The sequence below is a fragment of the Silene latifolia genome, chromosome 11 (genome assembly GCF_048544455.1).
Source record: "Silene latifolia isolate original U9 population chromosome 11, ASM4854445v1, whole genome shotgun sequence".
Taxonomy (NCBI): Eukaryota; Viridiplantae; Streptophyta; class Magnoliopsida; order Caryophyllales; family Caryophyllaceae; genus Silene; species Silene latifolia.
The window spans coordinates 164,079,756-164,093,364 of record NC_133536.1 but is presented as its reverse complement, the minus strand read 5'-3'; the positions used below and the strand labels follow the sequence as shown (position 1 = coordinate 164,093,364).

Here is a 13,609-nt window from a genome sequence, read left to right as displayed (position 1 = left end):
ACAAGTATTGTTCTTCCATTTCCATTTCAAGGTAATTCTATTCCTAATTTCATTATGTTTTCCATTTTAATTGTCATTAGTTTAGTTTACATTTACATTATGTTAGAGTAGTTTCTTTTGTCTAGGGAATGAATGGAGCCATGCATAAAAAGTATTTGTAACATGATAAACTAGGATGATATAATTTTATCTAATTGTTTCTATCACATGTTTGCATCGTCACGTTTAATCTTTGTTTAAAGGCCTTATTCATTTATTAAGTTTGTTAATTTATTCTATAAGTCGAGAGGCACGGAATCGGATTAGACTAAGCATGTGTAGTAGGACGACCTAGTCATAAACGAGAGTTTCTCTAGGACCCGGTCTATGGTTGACACTAATATCGTGAGGTGGGTGTCTCTAAGCCTAAAGAATTAAAGATTTATTAACTCCTGTGTTTAATTTGAGCATTTACATAATTCGTATGTGTGACCCGACCTCCCTAGATTATTTCTTTATCATTATTGTTTTCTTCCATAATCCAACCAACCAATCAACAAACGATAACTGACCTCAAGGTAAAATTCACTCCATAACAACTAATTAACAACTCCCGTCTCTCTGTGGATTCGACCCCTACGTACTACGTTCATTTGTGTCTGGGTATTTTATTTTTGCATAGGTGTGAAATAGCCTATCAAAAGTCTGTTGATCAGTGCAGACGTAGAATTTTGGGCTAAATAGAAAGATGTTATTGAAGCAGAATTAAAATCACTGGCTAAATGAGAAGTATTTGGGCCAATAATTCGCAGACCCAGTTGAGTAAAGCCAGTAGGCTACAAATGGGTGTTTGTGCGGAAAAGAAATGAAAAAGGCGAGGTAGTCATATATAAAGCTCGTTTAGTTGCACAAGGTTTTTCCCAAAGACCTGCTATTGATTATGAAGAGACATATTCTCCTGTAATGGATGCAACTACTTTTCGATATCTGATTAGTCTGACTATGAGGGAAGGACTTGATTTACGTCTTATGGACGTTGTCACGACTTATTTGTATGGCTCGCTTGATAATGAAATATACATGAAACTCCCTAAAGGTTTTAAGCTTCCCGAAACATTAAAATCAAGTCCAAGAGAGCAATATTCAATCAAGCTAAACAAATCTTTGTGTGGTTTGAAACAGTCCGGGCGTATGTGGTATAACCGTCTTAGTGAATATTTGTTAAAAGAAGGTTATAAAAATGACCCTATTTGTCCGTGTCTATTCATAAAGAGGTCAAAATCCGGATTTGTGATTATTGCTGTTTATGTTGATGATCTGAATATTGTTGGAACTTCTGAAGAAATTACAAAAGTCGTCGAATGTTTGAAAAAAGAATTTGAGATAAAAGATTTAGGAAAGACAAAATTTTGTCTTGGTCTGCAAATTGAACATCTTGACAATGGAATTTTGTTACATCAAGGGACATATATTGATAAAGTGCTAAAACAGTTTAAAATGGATAAAGCACATTTGTTGAATACTCATATGGTTGTAAGAACACTTGATGTGAAGAACGACCCGTTTCGACCTCGTGAAGAAAATGAGAAAGTCCTTGGTCCTGAAGTACCATACTTGAGTGCTATTGGAGCTTTGATGTATCTTGCTAGTCATACTTGACCCGACATATCATTTTCAATAAATCTCTTAGCAAGATATAGCTCTTCTCCAACTCAAAGGCATTGGAATGGAGTCAAACATTTACTCTGTTATCTTCGAGGTACATCTGATATGGGTTTATATTATTCTAATAAATACAAAATAGAGTTAGTTAGTTGGTTTTGCAGATGCAGGTTATATTTCTGACCCACATAATGGTCGCTCGCAAACTGGCTATGTGTTTACATGTGGTAATACTCCTATCTCATGGCGCTCTGTGAAGCAAACTATAGCCGCCACTTCTTCAAATCATGCCGAATTGTTAGCAATTCATGAAGCTAGCCGAGAATGTGTATGGTTGAGATCAGTTATTCATCATATTAAAGGATCATGCGATCTATCTCCAAGAAATAAGTCAACAACTATTTTACATGAAGATAATACTGCGTGCATCGCTCAAATCAAGACAGGATTCATCAAGGGTGATAGAATGAAGTACATTTTGCCGAAATTCTTTTTTACCCATGATCTTCAAAAATATGGTATCATTAGTGTTCAACAAATCCGCTCTAGTGAAAATCTCGCAGATATTTTTACCAAGGCACTTCCGAGCAAGACATTTGAGAAGCTACTCAATCAACTTGGGATTCGTCGTCTCAAAAATGTCAAGCGATGTTTTAATGAGGGGGAGTAAATACGCTTTGCACTCTTTTTCCCTTAGACATAGTTTTGTCCCACTGGGTTTTCCGGGCAAGGTTTTTAACGAGGCAACAGTTTGTGCGTATTACGTAGATTATTGTACTCTTTTTCCTTTATTAGATTTTTGTCCCATAGGGTTTTTCTAGTAGAGGTTTTAATGAGGCATTTTCTCTGATGATGGACATCTAAGGGGGAGTGTTACGAAATATCTTTAGATATTATATGGATGTCCATATATTACCATATCTTTAGGAGATATTCTATTACCATATTACAATGTACTCTTGTACTATATATACCCCTTATGCGAAAAAAGCGATATACTCTTTCTGGTCTCCATATCCTCTCTATAACTCTCTATTATTCATAACACATAGAAATATAGAATCACCCCAATTCGACTCTTTATACTTTATATAATAACCATATCTATATTATTTTTCAATGTGGGACAAATAACATACTATGTTTGTACGTTTTTGTTTTCTATTCCCTCCTATTTTCTAACATCTTCCACATTTCCTAAAACGGCAAATTTACTAAGATCTTCCACTTTCCTTATTTGTCTATTTTTTTTGTGGTTACAATATCTTATGACCTTACATTCTCTCTCTTACTTTAATTTACATCCACATATCATACTCCCACTAAATTCTACCCAAAACAATTGTGGAAGAACATAGAAAATAGAAGGGAGTATTTTTTTTTTGAAAGGGAAAGCCCGAAGGCTTTACTGCATAGATAACGAATCAAATGAAACAGCACTGTTCACAGTCGGCGGCAAACTATCCGACCATACAACTCTACCAGCAACAAAAGGTAAAACATGAGCTAAAGCATGGGCGACACTATTGTTCGTACGGCTAGTATACACCCATTGAATTGAAATAAAGGAACTACAAAGCGTTAAGATATCCGCAATAACTAACGCAAGATTACTTCTTCCTGGTGCCTCCTTCTTAAGCGCCTCGACAAGCGACAGGCAATCACTTTCTATCACCACGTGAGAATGATGATTCCGTAGAGCCTCCTGCACTCCTTCATAGATCGCAACAGCTTCCGCCATTTGAGGCTCCCATTCCTGCTCAACGACCCACGATAAGCCCCAAAGCACTGTACCCCGCTCGTCTCGACACACAGCCCCACCGCTCACACCCACTCCCTCCTTCACTCCTGCATCCACATTCACCTTCACATACCCGGCTTTAGGAACCACCCATCCTCGCTTCTTCCCCCCCCCCCCCCCCCCCACCAGCTCCACCTTCACGTGCTCCATCTTTCGGCCTAGCAAAACCTCCCCCTTCAATCTCCTCCATCACGTCTTCCACCCTGCGAATAACCCCCCATGGATCCACCTCCTTCCCATCAAATACCACCTTGTTTCAATGTTCCCAAAGAGCCCAGCAACCTACCATAAAGATCGAATGCTCACGCCCTCCAATAGTCTTCCATTTCTCCTCCACCCAATCTCTCACCCCTCCAACCGAGTCCCCTGTCTCCTCGTTCAAGCCCAAACCCTCCCAAACCCTCTTCGCAACTGCACAATCACGGAACAAATGCAAAGCCGACTCAAGATAAGAATTACAAAGAGAACAAAAAGAGCACTCACCTCGTATTCGCGTCGCTATATTTGCCCTTGTTGCTAGCGCCTCGCTGCACAGCTGCCAAAAAAAGAGCTTCACTCGGGGCCAAACCGGGATTTTCCACAGCCGATTCCATAACCATTTTTCCTTCTCCCAATCAGACGCCCCTCCTACCTCCACTGACTCCGCTTCCCCTGCCAACCTACGGTAAGCTGATCTCACAGAATAGAGGCCATCCTTTTCCGCGACCCAATACCAAACATCACCCGGTTTGTTTGGACTGATGCGGATAATGGTGACTCGATCTTTATCGATTGGCAGCAGCCACTGTGCGAGCAAATCATGACTCCAGCGTAACCCATCACCTTCTAAAAAATCAGCCACCCGCATATCTTCGAACCCCTGAACCGGTGGTGTTATGATTCGTCCAGTTTGCGTTCCTGGCAGCCACGCGTCTAACCAAACCCGTGTTAAGAGCCCATCCCCTATCCTTCTCCTTCAACCCGTCATAAGCGCCTCCCTCGCTTCAATCATCCCTCTCCACATATAGCTTGGGGAGCTGCCAATTGAAGCCGACATAACATCTCCATTAGGGAAGTATTTGGCCTTCATAATTTTAGTAAAATGTGATACCAGGAATCGTTAGCAATCTCCATATCTGCTTCCCAATTAAAGCAACATTAAACATATGGAAGTCACGAAAACCCATCCCCCTTAGACTCTTCGGTTTAAACAACTTTCGCCACGCTACCTAGCTTATTCCCTTCTTCCCCTCGTCATGGCCCCACCAAAAGCGAGAGATTAAAGATCTAAGCTCGTCACAGAAGCTAACGGGAATTTTAAAAATACTCATAACATAGGTAGGGAGTGAATTGGCAACTGCCTTTATAAGAACCTCCTTACCAGCCCTAGACAATATTTTCCCCCGCCACCCACTTAGTCTTTTACTCAGCTTATCCCTCAAGATGTCCGTTAACACCTTCTTAGATCGACCAACCACTGTGGGCAGTCCCAAATATCTCTCCTGCTCCTCCACTTCCACTACACCCAACCTCGTAGCCAAGTTACTACGCTCGTCTCGGTATACCCTTCTTTGAAAGAAACCGTAGTTTTTTCACGACTCACCAGTTGCCCAGACGCATTTTCATACCGTCTAAGCATATTCGAAACAGTCTCAACCTCATCAGCCGAGGCCCTCATGAAAAAGATGCTATCGTCAGCAAATAAAAGATGCGATATCGGTGGAGCAGTCCGCGCTATACGTACACCATGCAAGCTGCGTTGCTCCACAGCCCGTCGCATCAAAATGGAGAGAACTTCCGCACAAAGGATAAACAAGTACGGTGAAAGGGAATCGCCTTGTCTCAAGCCCCGCGATGGTATGAAAGTACTCGATGGCTGCCCGTTTATTAGGACCGAGAAGGACACCGTTGAAACGCATTCCATTACTCTTCGAATCCATGCCCTATCAAAACCCATCGCCCTAAGGACCCGCTCCAGAAAGACCCACTCCACTCTATCATACGCCTTTGCCATATCAAGTTTCAAAGCCATAAAACCCTCTCTTCCATTATGCCCCTTCATAAAATTGAAAATTTCGAAGGCAATTAGGACATTATCCGAAATGGCTCTTCCCGGGGTGAATGCGCTTTGGTTTTCCGAGACAATATCACCAAGAAAGGCTTTTAAACGGTTTGCAAGGACTTTTGATACCGGTTTATAAGCCACATTGCAAAGGCTAATAGGTCGGAATTCTCGGATTTTATCAGGGGCTTTCTTCTTCGGAATGAGAACTATGTTAGTCTTATTTATCTCCCTCGGCGATGATTCTCCCCTTAGAATAGCAAGAACCGTCCTCGTAACACACGGACCTACCAGATCCCAATATGTTTGATAGAAAAGGCCGTTCATGCCATCCGGTCCCGAAGCCTTCAAAGGATGCATTTGATTAAGCGCGTCAGTGATTTCTTCCTCGGTATATTCACGTCGAAGGCCTCCGTTCATGGCAGCAGTAACTCTATTTCCAACTCCCGCTAGAATATCATCCGTGACCATGGGTTGGGTAGTCTGGAAAAGCCCCTGAAAATATGCGTTGGCTACCTTTGCTACTTCTTCATCCCCAACACGCGGAAACCCGTTATCATCGATCAACTTGGCAATATGGTTCTTGGTTTTCCGCTCCCCGGCTCTTGTATGAAAAAACTTGGTATTCTTATCCCCGTCTTTGAGCCATAGTGCCCTCGAGCGTTGCCTCCAAAACTTCTCTTCTTGACCCCGTAACTTTGCCAATTCCGCAACCAGCTTTTTCCTTCTCTGAATGTTTTCCACGGACCGGGCCTCCTCATTTAACTTGGACAGCTGCTTCAATTTTCCCCCAATACTCCGACTAATCTGCTTAATTCCCGTCCCTTTCTACGCCTTCAGTTCTTTCGCGCATGCCTCCAGGATAGACACCAAATCACCCCTGCCTCTCTCCACCCCACGAGACACTGCATCCCCACTTCCCTCCTCCCCCACCCAAATTTGTTCAAATTTGAATCCCCTTTCCCGCCTGTCACCCATCTCCCTCATATTAAGGAAGAGTTTTATAGGTGCGTGATCCGACCAATCCCGAGCTAGGTAATGCAGTCGGGCAAAAGGAAACAAATCTGTCCATTCTCCCGTACACACCGCTCTATCAAGCATGCTTTGTCTATTTGCTTCACCAGCCTGCCCATTATCAAAAGAGAAATTATACCCCTCCCAAGCAATACACCGTAATCCACAGTCATCAAGTGCATTCCTAAAATTATTCATCTGCCATTGTGGACGGCTTCCACCCTTCATCTCAGTTGAGTACATTATTTCATTAAAATCGCCAATGCAAACCCAAGGAAGTTGCGATTGAGAATGAAGTAAACGAATAAGCTCCCACGATAAGTGACGATCCGTCACAGATGGCCACCCATAAAACCCTGTTATCCTCCACTCCCCTCCATCCCCACGAACCCGAAAGTCCATGTGATGAACAGATGCTGAAATAAAAGTACAGTCAATATCCTTCCTCCAGAGAAAAGCCAACCCTCCCGACCTTCTGACACTATCAACCTCAATGCCAAAGTAACCACCTATCCTCTCACGCACCCTCCTCATTTCACGACCACACAATTTTGTTTCGCATAAAAACAGTATGGCCGGGGCCTCCCTCCGTACCAGCTCACGGAGCGCAATCACCGTGTCGGGGTTGCCCAAGCCCCGACAGTTAATGCTTATGATGTTCATTGGGCCCGGCGGGGTTGACCACCGTCAACCTCCGCCTCAGGTTCTAAGACGCCCCCGTCAAAAGTTAGTTTACATTTCTTCTGCCCACCCTCTAAATCACTCTCTTCCCTCGTCCTCTTAGTAGCCAACAGTCCTGCTTCCTTCGAACCATATTGCACCCCCTCTTCTTCTACTCCCTCCCTTGCTAACCTCCTCCAACCCCGCATTGTACCACATCCACCCCTATCATCAGCTTCCTGCCCCCCCCCCCCCCTTCATCCTCGTATCCTCCTTCTCACCTCCTTCTCCCTCCCCCATCAAAACCTCCACAACATAAGGCACATAAGTAGCCTCCCTTCCTCCCATCCCCTCCAACGAACACACTTCTCCTATGCTGCTGCCCCTCCCAACCTCCTCAGCTTGCTGCCCCTCACCATTTACCACATGTGACACTCCTGCCTCCTCCCCACCCCTCTTTATGCTCCCATTCAACTTCTCACTATGCTTTTTCGATTTTAAGTCCAGAGCAATATTTTGAAGTTTTTTGATCATGCTTGAAATTATATCCCTTGAGTCATCCTTCCCTACTTCATCGAATATCGGCCTTAAGTTCCTAGCAGCCTTTCCCACTCCCTCCTTCTCCGTTTTGACCACTTTCCATGGTGAAGCTCTCAACCATTCCCCAAATTTCAAATCTTCCTCATCGTATGGTCCCTCATCGCAGTCCTTTTCCCTATGCCCAATAAGGCCACACCCATAACAAAAGGTAGGGAGTCGTTCATATTTCACATCAAATTGACTCGTGGAGCCACCCTTCATCCTTATGGGTATAGAGGCCTTCAGAGGTTCTCTAATGTCATATAATACACGCACACGGATGGCCCTATCCAGTTCAGCATTCGGACCATGTTTAAAGTGCAAAAAGTTTCCCAAACAATTTCCAAGTTTCCTCGCATTCTCAAGACTCGTTCTACCCGAAATAGGTAGGTCATATATGCGTGCCCAAATTGGGAAAAGGAATAAGGGTACGTCAGAGATCTTACCTGACTGATTTGGTTCATCAAAGCACCAGACGAACTTATCAAAATGCCACGGTTTCCCTTCTAAAACCCTAGCCCTGTCACGTTCCGCACCAAAGCTAAAGATGAAAGTCTTCTCCTTCGCATCAATTACATTCCCCATAATCGGTTTCGATGGGTTCCATAATTTAATCATTGTATCAACCGCCGCTTTTACGTTGATAGCTCTCGATGCCCAGAGTTTTCCCACCAGGACGCATTTTTTCTCCACGGCTTTCCCTCCCGTATCCTCCTCCCATTCAAACAACCCCTCCTCAGATCCCATCAGCTGTTTTACATCCCTACGTTGGCCCCTTGATCGACCCTCCATTAGCAACCTGCAATTAAAACGAAAGCAAACAAGAAACAAACAAAGAAACGCAAAGAAAGACCAATCTTACGATCGAAATCGTAAGATAAGCCTCGAAAAAGAGGATGAGCGAAGAATTTAGGACCGAACCCTAGGAAACCCTAGACTTCTATGCAGCATATTCTGGTAAGGGAGTATTTTTTATCATGATTAAAATATGTGCAAATAATAAGAAATATATACTCTAATGGTAGCATGTTTTTTTTACCGCGAATCTAATTATATAATTTCCATAATTTTTATTTTTTACGATACTTTTTTGTCAAATGAAATGTATAAGTGTTTATATAAAAATTATAAACATCACTTAAATATAATATAGGAAATGTGTATTATAATAATTAAAACATTCTCCACATTTTTTTTTATATCATATTGTAAGAGCGCTCTAAGACAATACTTGAGAGACTCGAAATATTCTCCATTATTCTTTACATAAAAAATTATTATTTATAAAACTTTCCTAAATTAATTTTTGATGATGTGGTCAGCTTAGAATCGTTCGAAAAAAGCTTCTTTTATAAATATATATAGATATAGATGATTTGTTTAACTCGTGATATTTACCATTATATTGGTGATATTCCGTGTCGGGCTCGGGTTTGCAAGCTTGACATGAATAGTTTGTAAATAAATGTGTAAAATGTGTCCTTAACCGTTTCGTCATCAAATTCGAGTTAATCGATATGACATGTATTTTTTACCAAGGATGACTTGAAATATGGTCAAGATAAAAATAAAATGAAAATGAATTAAAAAAGGTTTGATATGAACTAATTATGTTGAGCTCATTGTTGTGTAATTATTTAACATTTATCATCGTACTCGGGATTAAACCAACATCGTATGTATAAACTACGGATGATTATAAATATGTCTAAAATGCTTGCAAGCGTAAATAAATGAAGAAAATGATAAATAAAAGAAATGGATAGTCAAATACCCATTAAATTATAATTAACCAACTATATCATCGTCACACGAGATAAAATCATCATGGTACAATTAAGTAACCAAGGATGTTTTAGCAATGGTCAAAAATATTTGTCATAAAAATGAATTAAAGTGGTAAAACACGTAAAAAGAAAGAAAGAAAATAAAAGGAAATTATTGAGGAATGATGAACTCAAACACGTTTGAGTTCTGACCTGAGTAGCCCATTGGGGCGCGGGTCTCCCTGCGTGACAAGGAGCCTCTGTCTCAGGCCAAAAGTCGGTTTTGGCTCGATCATTCCATGTTTTAAATTGTGTTATGCATGGTTTATGTTTAAAGTCATGAAAACAGTAAAAACATGAAGTGGAAGAGTTTGTTACATCCTCATACTTACATATTTGGTTGCTTGACGAGAATCGACAAAGTGTTAAACTCGTGATTCAGAAAACTCGATTTAAAACCAATTTGTAAGAAAGAGTGTTGCTTTTAGTTGTTGATTAGGTGTAGTTGGTCAAAGTGGTCGGTCAAATGTTTTTAATGCACGATGACGATACCAAACAAAATGTGTAAGAATCGTATTTTAGATCGGTAGGTCCAAAACACGTGTCGGTTTTTGACTTATGAAATCGAGTCGAGAATTTTAAGGGCGAAAAGAAGGGGCGGACTCTCGCGTAAATCTAAAATAGTGGTGCAAGGGGGGTATTTATAGAGGATTGTGCGGTGTTGGTTATTTTAGGCGACGTGGCCTAGGAGATGCTGGAAGAGGCACGAGTCTTGCTGCTTGACAAGGAGATCACGTGTTATCTTTTTCGCAACTTGGATTTTCCTCTTTGTTCCATCTTATGTTTTGGTAGCTTGTGACCCTTTGCCTATACTAATGTACTGTGTACATTAGTATGTGGGTGATTTAGGGCGGGTTTGTAATACCCCGTATTTTTATATAATTAATTAAACGGATATTATTGTATATTAATTATTATATATTTTATATTACTAATTCAGTCGAGTTAATATTGAGTCGATAATTTCGTTAAGTTATCGTAAGTTAATTAAGACGGGTTTATACGGAATTCGAAAGGTGAGCAAAACAATCAACCAACGACCCATTTGAGCTGGCCTAATACACGTCCAGCCCATTTAGCCCTAACCCTAAACCCTAAACCTAATACACCCTAATCTCCCTCAACCCGCCTCCCTTTCATCAGCTCCAACTTCACCCTCCAGCAATTCGAGAGAGAGAGAGAGAGAGAGCGTGGGCATTGGCGGCACTGTAAGGAAGAGCATAAGGCGGTTGTCGACGTTCATAGGCGGCGCTGGTGGCTATAGTGGCGGCAGGAAAAAGGTAAGAGCAACCTATGTCCTCTGTTTTTAGCTTTTGATGTCGGGTTTTTGGTTGGGGTTGCGTGTCTTAGGGAGGGGATAAGGGTGGTTGGTGTCGGGGTAATATTAATGGGTGGTATGTGGCGAGTGTCGTGGTGGTGGTTAGGGTGGTTCTTGGTGGTTTTTAATGTGATAAAAAGGCGGCATTGACAGGGGGTGGTAAACGGGTATTGGTCACGGGTTTTCAGACGGGTTTGGACGGGTATGTTTGGGGTGGCGCCACCATGGACTTGGGGGAGGTCGAAACGGTGGTGCCACGGTGTCTGGGTTCGTGGGATGATGGTGAGCAGCACGGTGGTGGTGAGGCACGGTATAGGTGTTGGCTGCGGTGGTGGTAAAGGGAGAACATGGGGTGTTTGGTGAGCCGTGGTGGTGAACCAGGCCAAATGGCGGCCATGGTTTGGCTCGCCGGCGACGGTCGACCCCAGTGGGGGTGGCCGTTGGTGGCTGGGTCAGAGTGGGGGTTGGGCCTGGTGGTTGACACGGTGGTGAGGTGGCGCGCGGGAGTGCGGGGATGCGTGTAAAGGGACGTGGTTGATGACGGGTTCCTTTAGTGTTTGATTCGGGTTTTCGTAATCGTATAATTCATTTAACCTTTAATTATCATTTTGGTTATTCAATTTAATTCCGAGTCAGTTAAATAATTCAAGTCGGGTTTTGAGTCGGGTTGTTAAAATGGAAAAGCTACTATAACGGGAAAGTTCATTTTAGGAAATTCTATTTTTAGTAACTTCTATTTTGGGAACGGGAATAGTTGAGTAATTGTTTATCATTTAACTATCTTTCAGAGGACGGATTGTCGTGAAATATTTCTTGGACACCCGACCATTTTGACGCGAAGATCGAGGTAGGGAAATACACTTGACCTATTATCGTTGTTCTTTGAATTGTGTTGACTTGATTCGTGGTTGTTGATTTACGTTATGAATCATATACGGGAAGGTGATTGACTGCATTGATCGTGTTGAGTTGTTATCACAACATTCGTTAGCTGGCATGATTTCATTCATTAATATACATATTGTGTTGCATTATTACTGTTGAGCATTTTATATGCATTGGAGTTGGAGGATGGTGTAGGAGTGACGATGTTGAGATACGATGTGAATTGTGATAAGGCCCAGGCGGGTTCTGCAGGACTTGCCCTGGTGTCCTCAGCTGCGAGCTGGCAGATCGGCTACGGTCGATATATATAGTCTACCGGGGATTGGTATGGCTGGGTTGTCCGGGTTATGAGATATGAGAAATGAGATATGAGATACGAGTTGAGATGGAGATGGAGGTGACGGAGGATCATGCATATTATATTTTGTTGTTTAATTGTTTTCCCTACTCGGCCTTCGCGGGTGACCCCCCGTGTATTCGTGTACGCCCTTTGTGATGATCCAATTATTGGGGAGCAGATTGACGGGTATTTCGAGACCGATAGGAGCTGGCCGGGAAGAGAGCTTGGATGACGGACTTAGTGCCTAGCCCACCTTAGTCTTATTAGTAGTTTTATCAGACTTCATCTTTTGGTCATATTTTTGGAGGCTTGTTTTAATTCCAGTTGTAATCTCACTATAAGCATTTTAATAAAGTACTGTGTTTCTTTCCTTTGTTATCTACTGCCTCGGGTTTCCGAGATGGTAACACCGTCATTTATCTGAGGAGTCCTAGTTCAGGCCCTTAAATAAATGGGGGTGTTACAGGGTTTTTTGTGTGCTTGACTCGGGATTTGAATTTTGAGTCGGTTTTGGGCCTGACGTCGGTTTTGACTCTAATTAATGTCGTTTCGATGTCATCGACGTGCATACAACATTCTAGGTATTTTTAAAATGTTTTTCATTTTTGAAATTGGTTTTTTGAGCTTTCCGACACACTGTGATACAAACTGTTAATTAAACGCAACGATTTCTGAAACATGTTATAGTCCGATAATCATCGGGTTTTTTTTGGGATTTCGAAGATATCGAGTATCTACAGTAATCTAATAAATAGCGCTAAATTACTTATACAATTTAGCACTCAAGGATCAATGATATAATTCTTAAATTTAAACACAAGAATCTTCAAAAATACTTATATCAATAAAAAAAATCGATAACACAACATCAACTAGAGTCGTTACGAGTGTACTTGTGGATGATAAATTACAAACTAAGGGATAGATTGTAACACCCGCGCTTTTCATCATGTTTTAAATAAATTTTTAAGTGATTTTATTTAAATAATTATAATTTAAAACTTATTTTTATAAAATATCGTCGTAGTCGTATAACAGTAGTAATAATATAGATAATGATAATAATATTTTCCGTCTTGAGTTATAGTAGGCTTAAGACGTAAATTCTAGTAGAAATCGACTCGTTTAGAGTTGTTGGGCCTAATATACCTTATGGACCTTTTTCCTTCTCTTTTCTCTTCACAAAACCCTCACATAAACCTCACAACTTCATCTCCTTCACTCATAATTTCTGAAATTTTGCAACAAACACACCACCATTGTTGCTCCATCTCCACTCAACCATAAAATCCTGATATCTCACTCAATTCTTCGCCAATTTCGTTCATCCTAGCGCCATTCTTCTCCTCATCTCGTTCTCCATATTTCTAAATAAGAAAGATGTCAACTTTCCTCATATTTCGAAATTCTCATCTTATGAGGATGTGAATTCTTGACTTAACTCTTTCGTTTTTTTGTGTTTAGGGGAAGGTTTAGACAACCCGGAAGAGGATAGCAACATTGT

The 13,609-nt window shown here is 41.5% G+C and overlaps 2 protein-coding genes across 2 annotated transcripts; both read right to left on the bottom strand.

Moving 5' to 3' along the window:
* Nucleotides 1–3,046: 3,046 nt before the first annotated feature.
* LOC141614282 (uncharacterized) lies at nucleotides 3,047–4,289 on the bottom strand. Its single transcript, XM_074433041.1, has 4 exons — nucleotides 3,926–4,289; nucleotides 3,792–3,853; nucleotides 3,578–3,692; nucleotides 3,047–3,489 (listed from the first exon to the last, which is right to left on the bottom strand). Exons 1-4 carry the CDS (start codon nucleotides 4,287–4,289, stop codon nucleotides 3,047–3,049), a joined length of 984 nt encoding a protein of 327 aa, XP_074289142.1.
* Nucleotides 4,290–4,397: 108 nt separating this feature from the next.
* On the bottom strand, nucleotides 4,398–8,528 carry LOC141614281 (uncharacterized). Its single transcript, XM_074433040.1, has 4 exons — nucleotides 7,439–8,528; nucleotides 6,339–6,913; nucleotides 5,025–6,257; nucleotides 4,398–4,505 (listed from the first exon to the last, which is right to left on the bottom strand). Exons 1-4 carry the CDS (start codon nucleotides 8,526–8,528, stop codon nucleotides 4,398–4,400), a joined length of 3,006 nt encoding a protein of 1,001 aa, XP_074289141.1.
* Nucleotides 8,529–13,609: the final 5,081 nt, after the last annotated feature.

Bases quoted from the DNA above. Each gene is read 5' to 3' on its own strand.
- LOC141614282 (XM_074433041.1), bottom strand. From the start codon at position 4,289: ATGCGGGTGGCTGATTTTTTAGAAGGTGATGGGTTACGCTGGAGTCAT. The intron at 3,854-3,925 runs GTGAGTGCTCTT...GTGATTGTGCAG, and splicing joins TATAGCGACGCGAATACGAG to TTGCGAAGAGGGTTTGGGAG. The intron at 3,693-3,791 runs GTGAGAGATTGG...CATTGAAACAAG, and splicing joins CAGGGGACTCGGTTGGAGGG to GTGGTATTTGATGGGAAGGA.
- LOC141614281 (XM_074433040.1), bottom strand. From the start codon at position 8,528: ATGGAGGGTCGATCAAGGGGCCAACGTAGGGATGTAAAACAGCTGATG. The intron at 6,914-7,438 runs GTGAGAAGGAGG...CTTTTATTTCAG, and splicing joins GATGGGGGAGGGAGAAGGAG to CATCTGTTCATCACATGGAC. The intron at 6,258-6,338 runs GCATGCGCGAAA...AAATTGAAGCAG, and splicing joins ATTTGGTGTCTATCCTGGAG to CTGTCCAAGTTAAATGAGGA.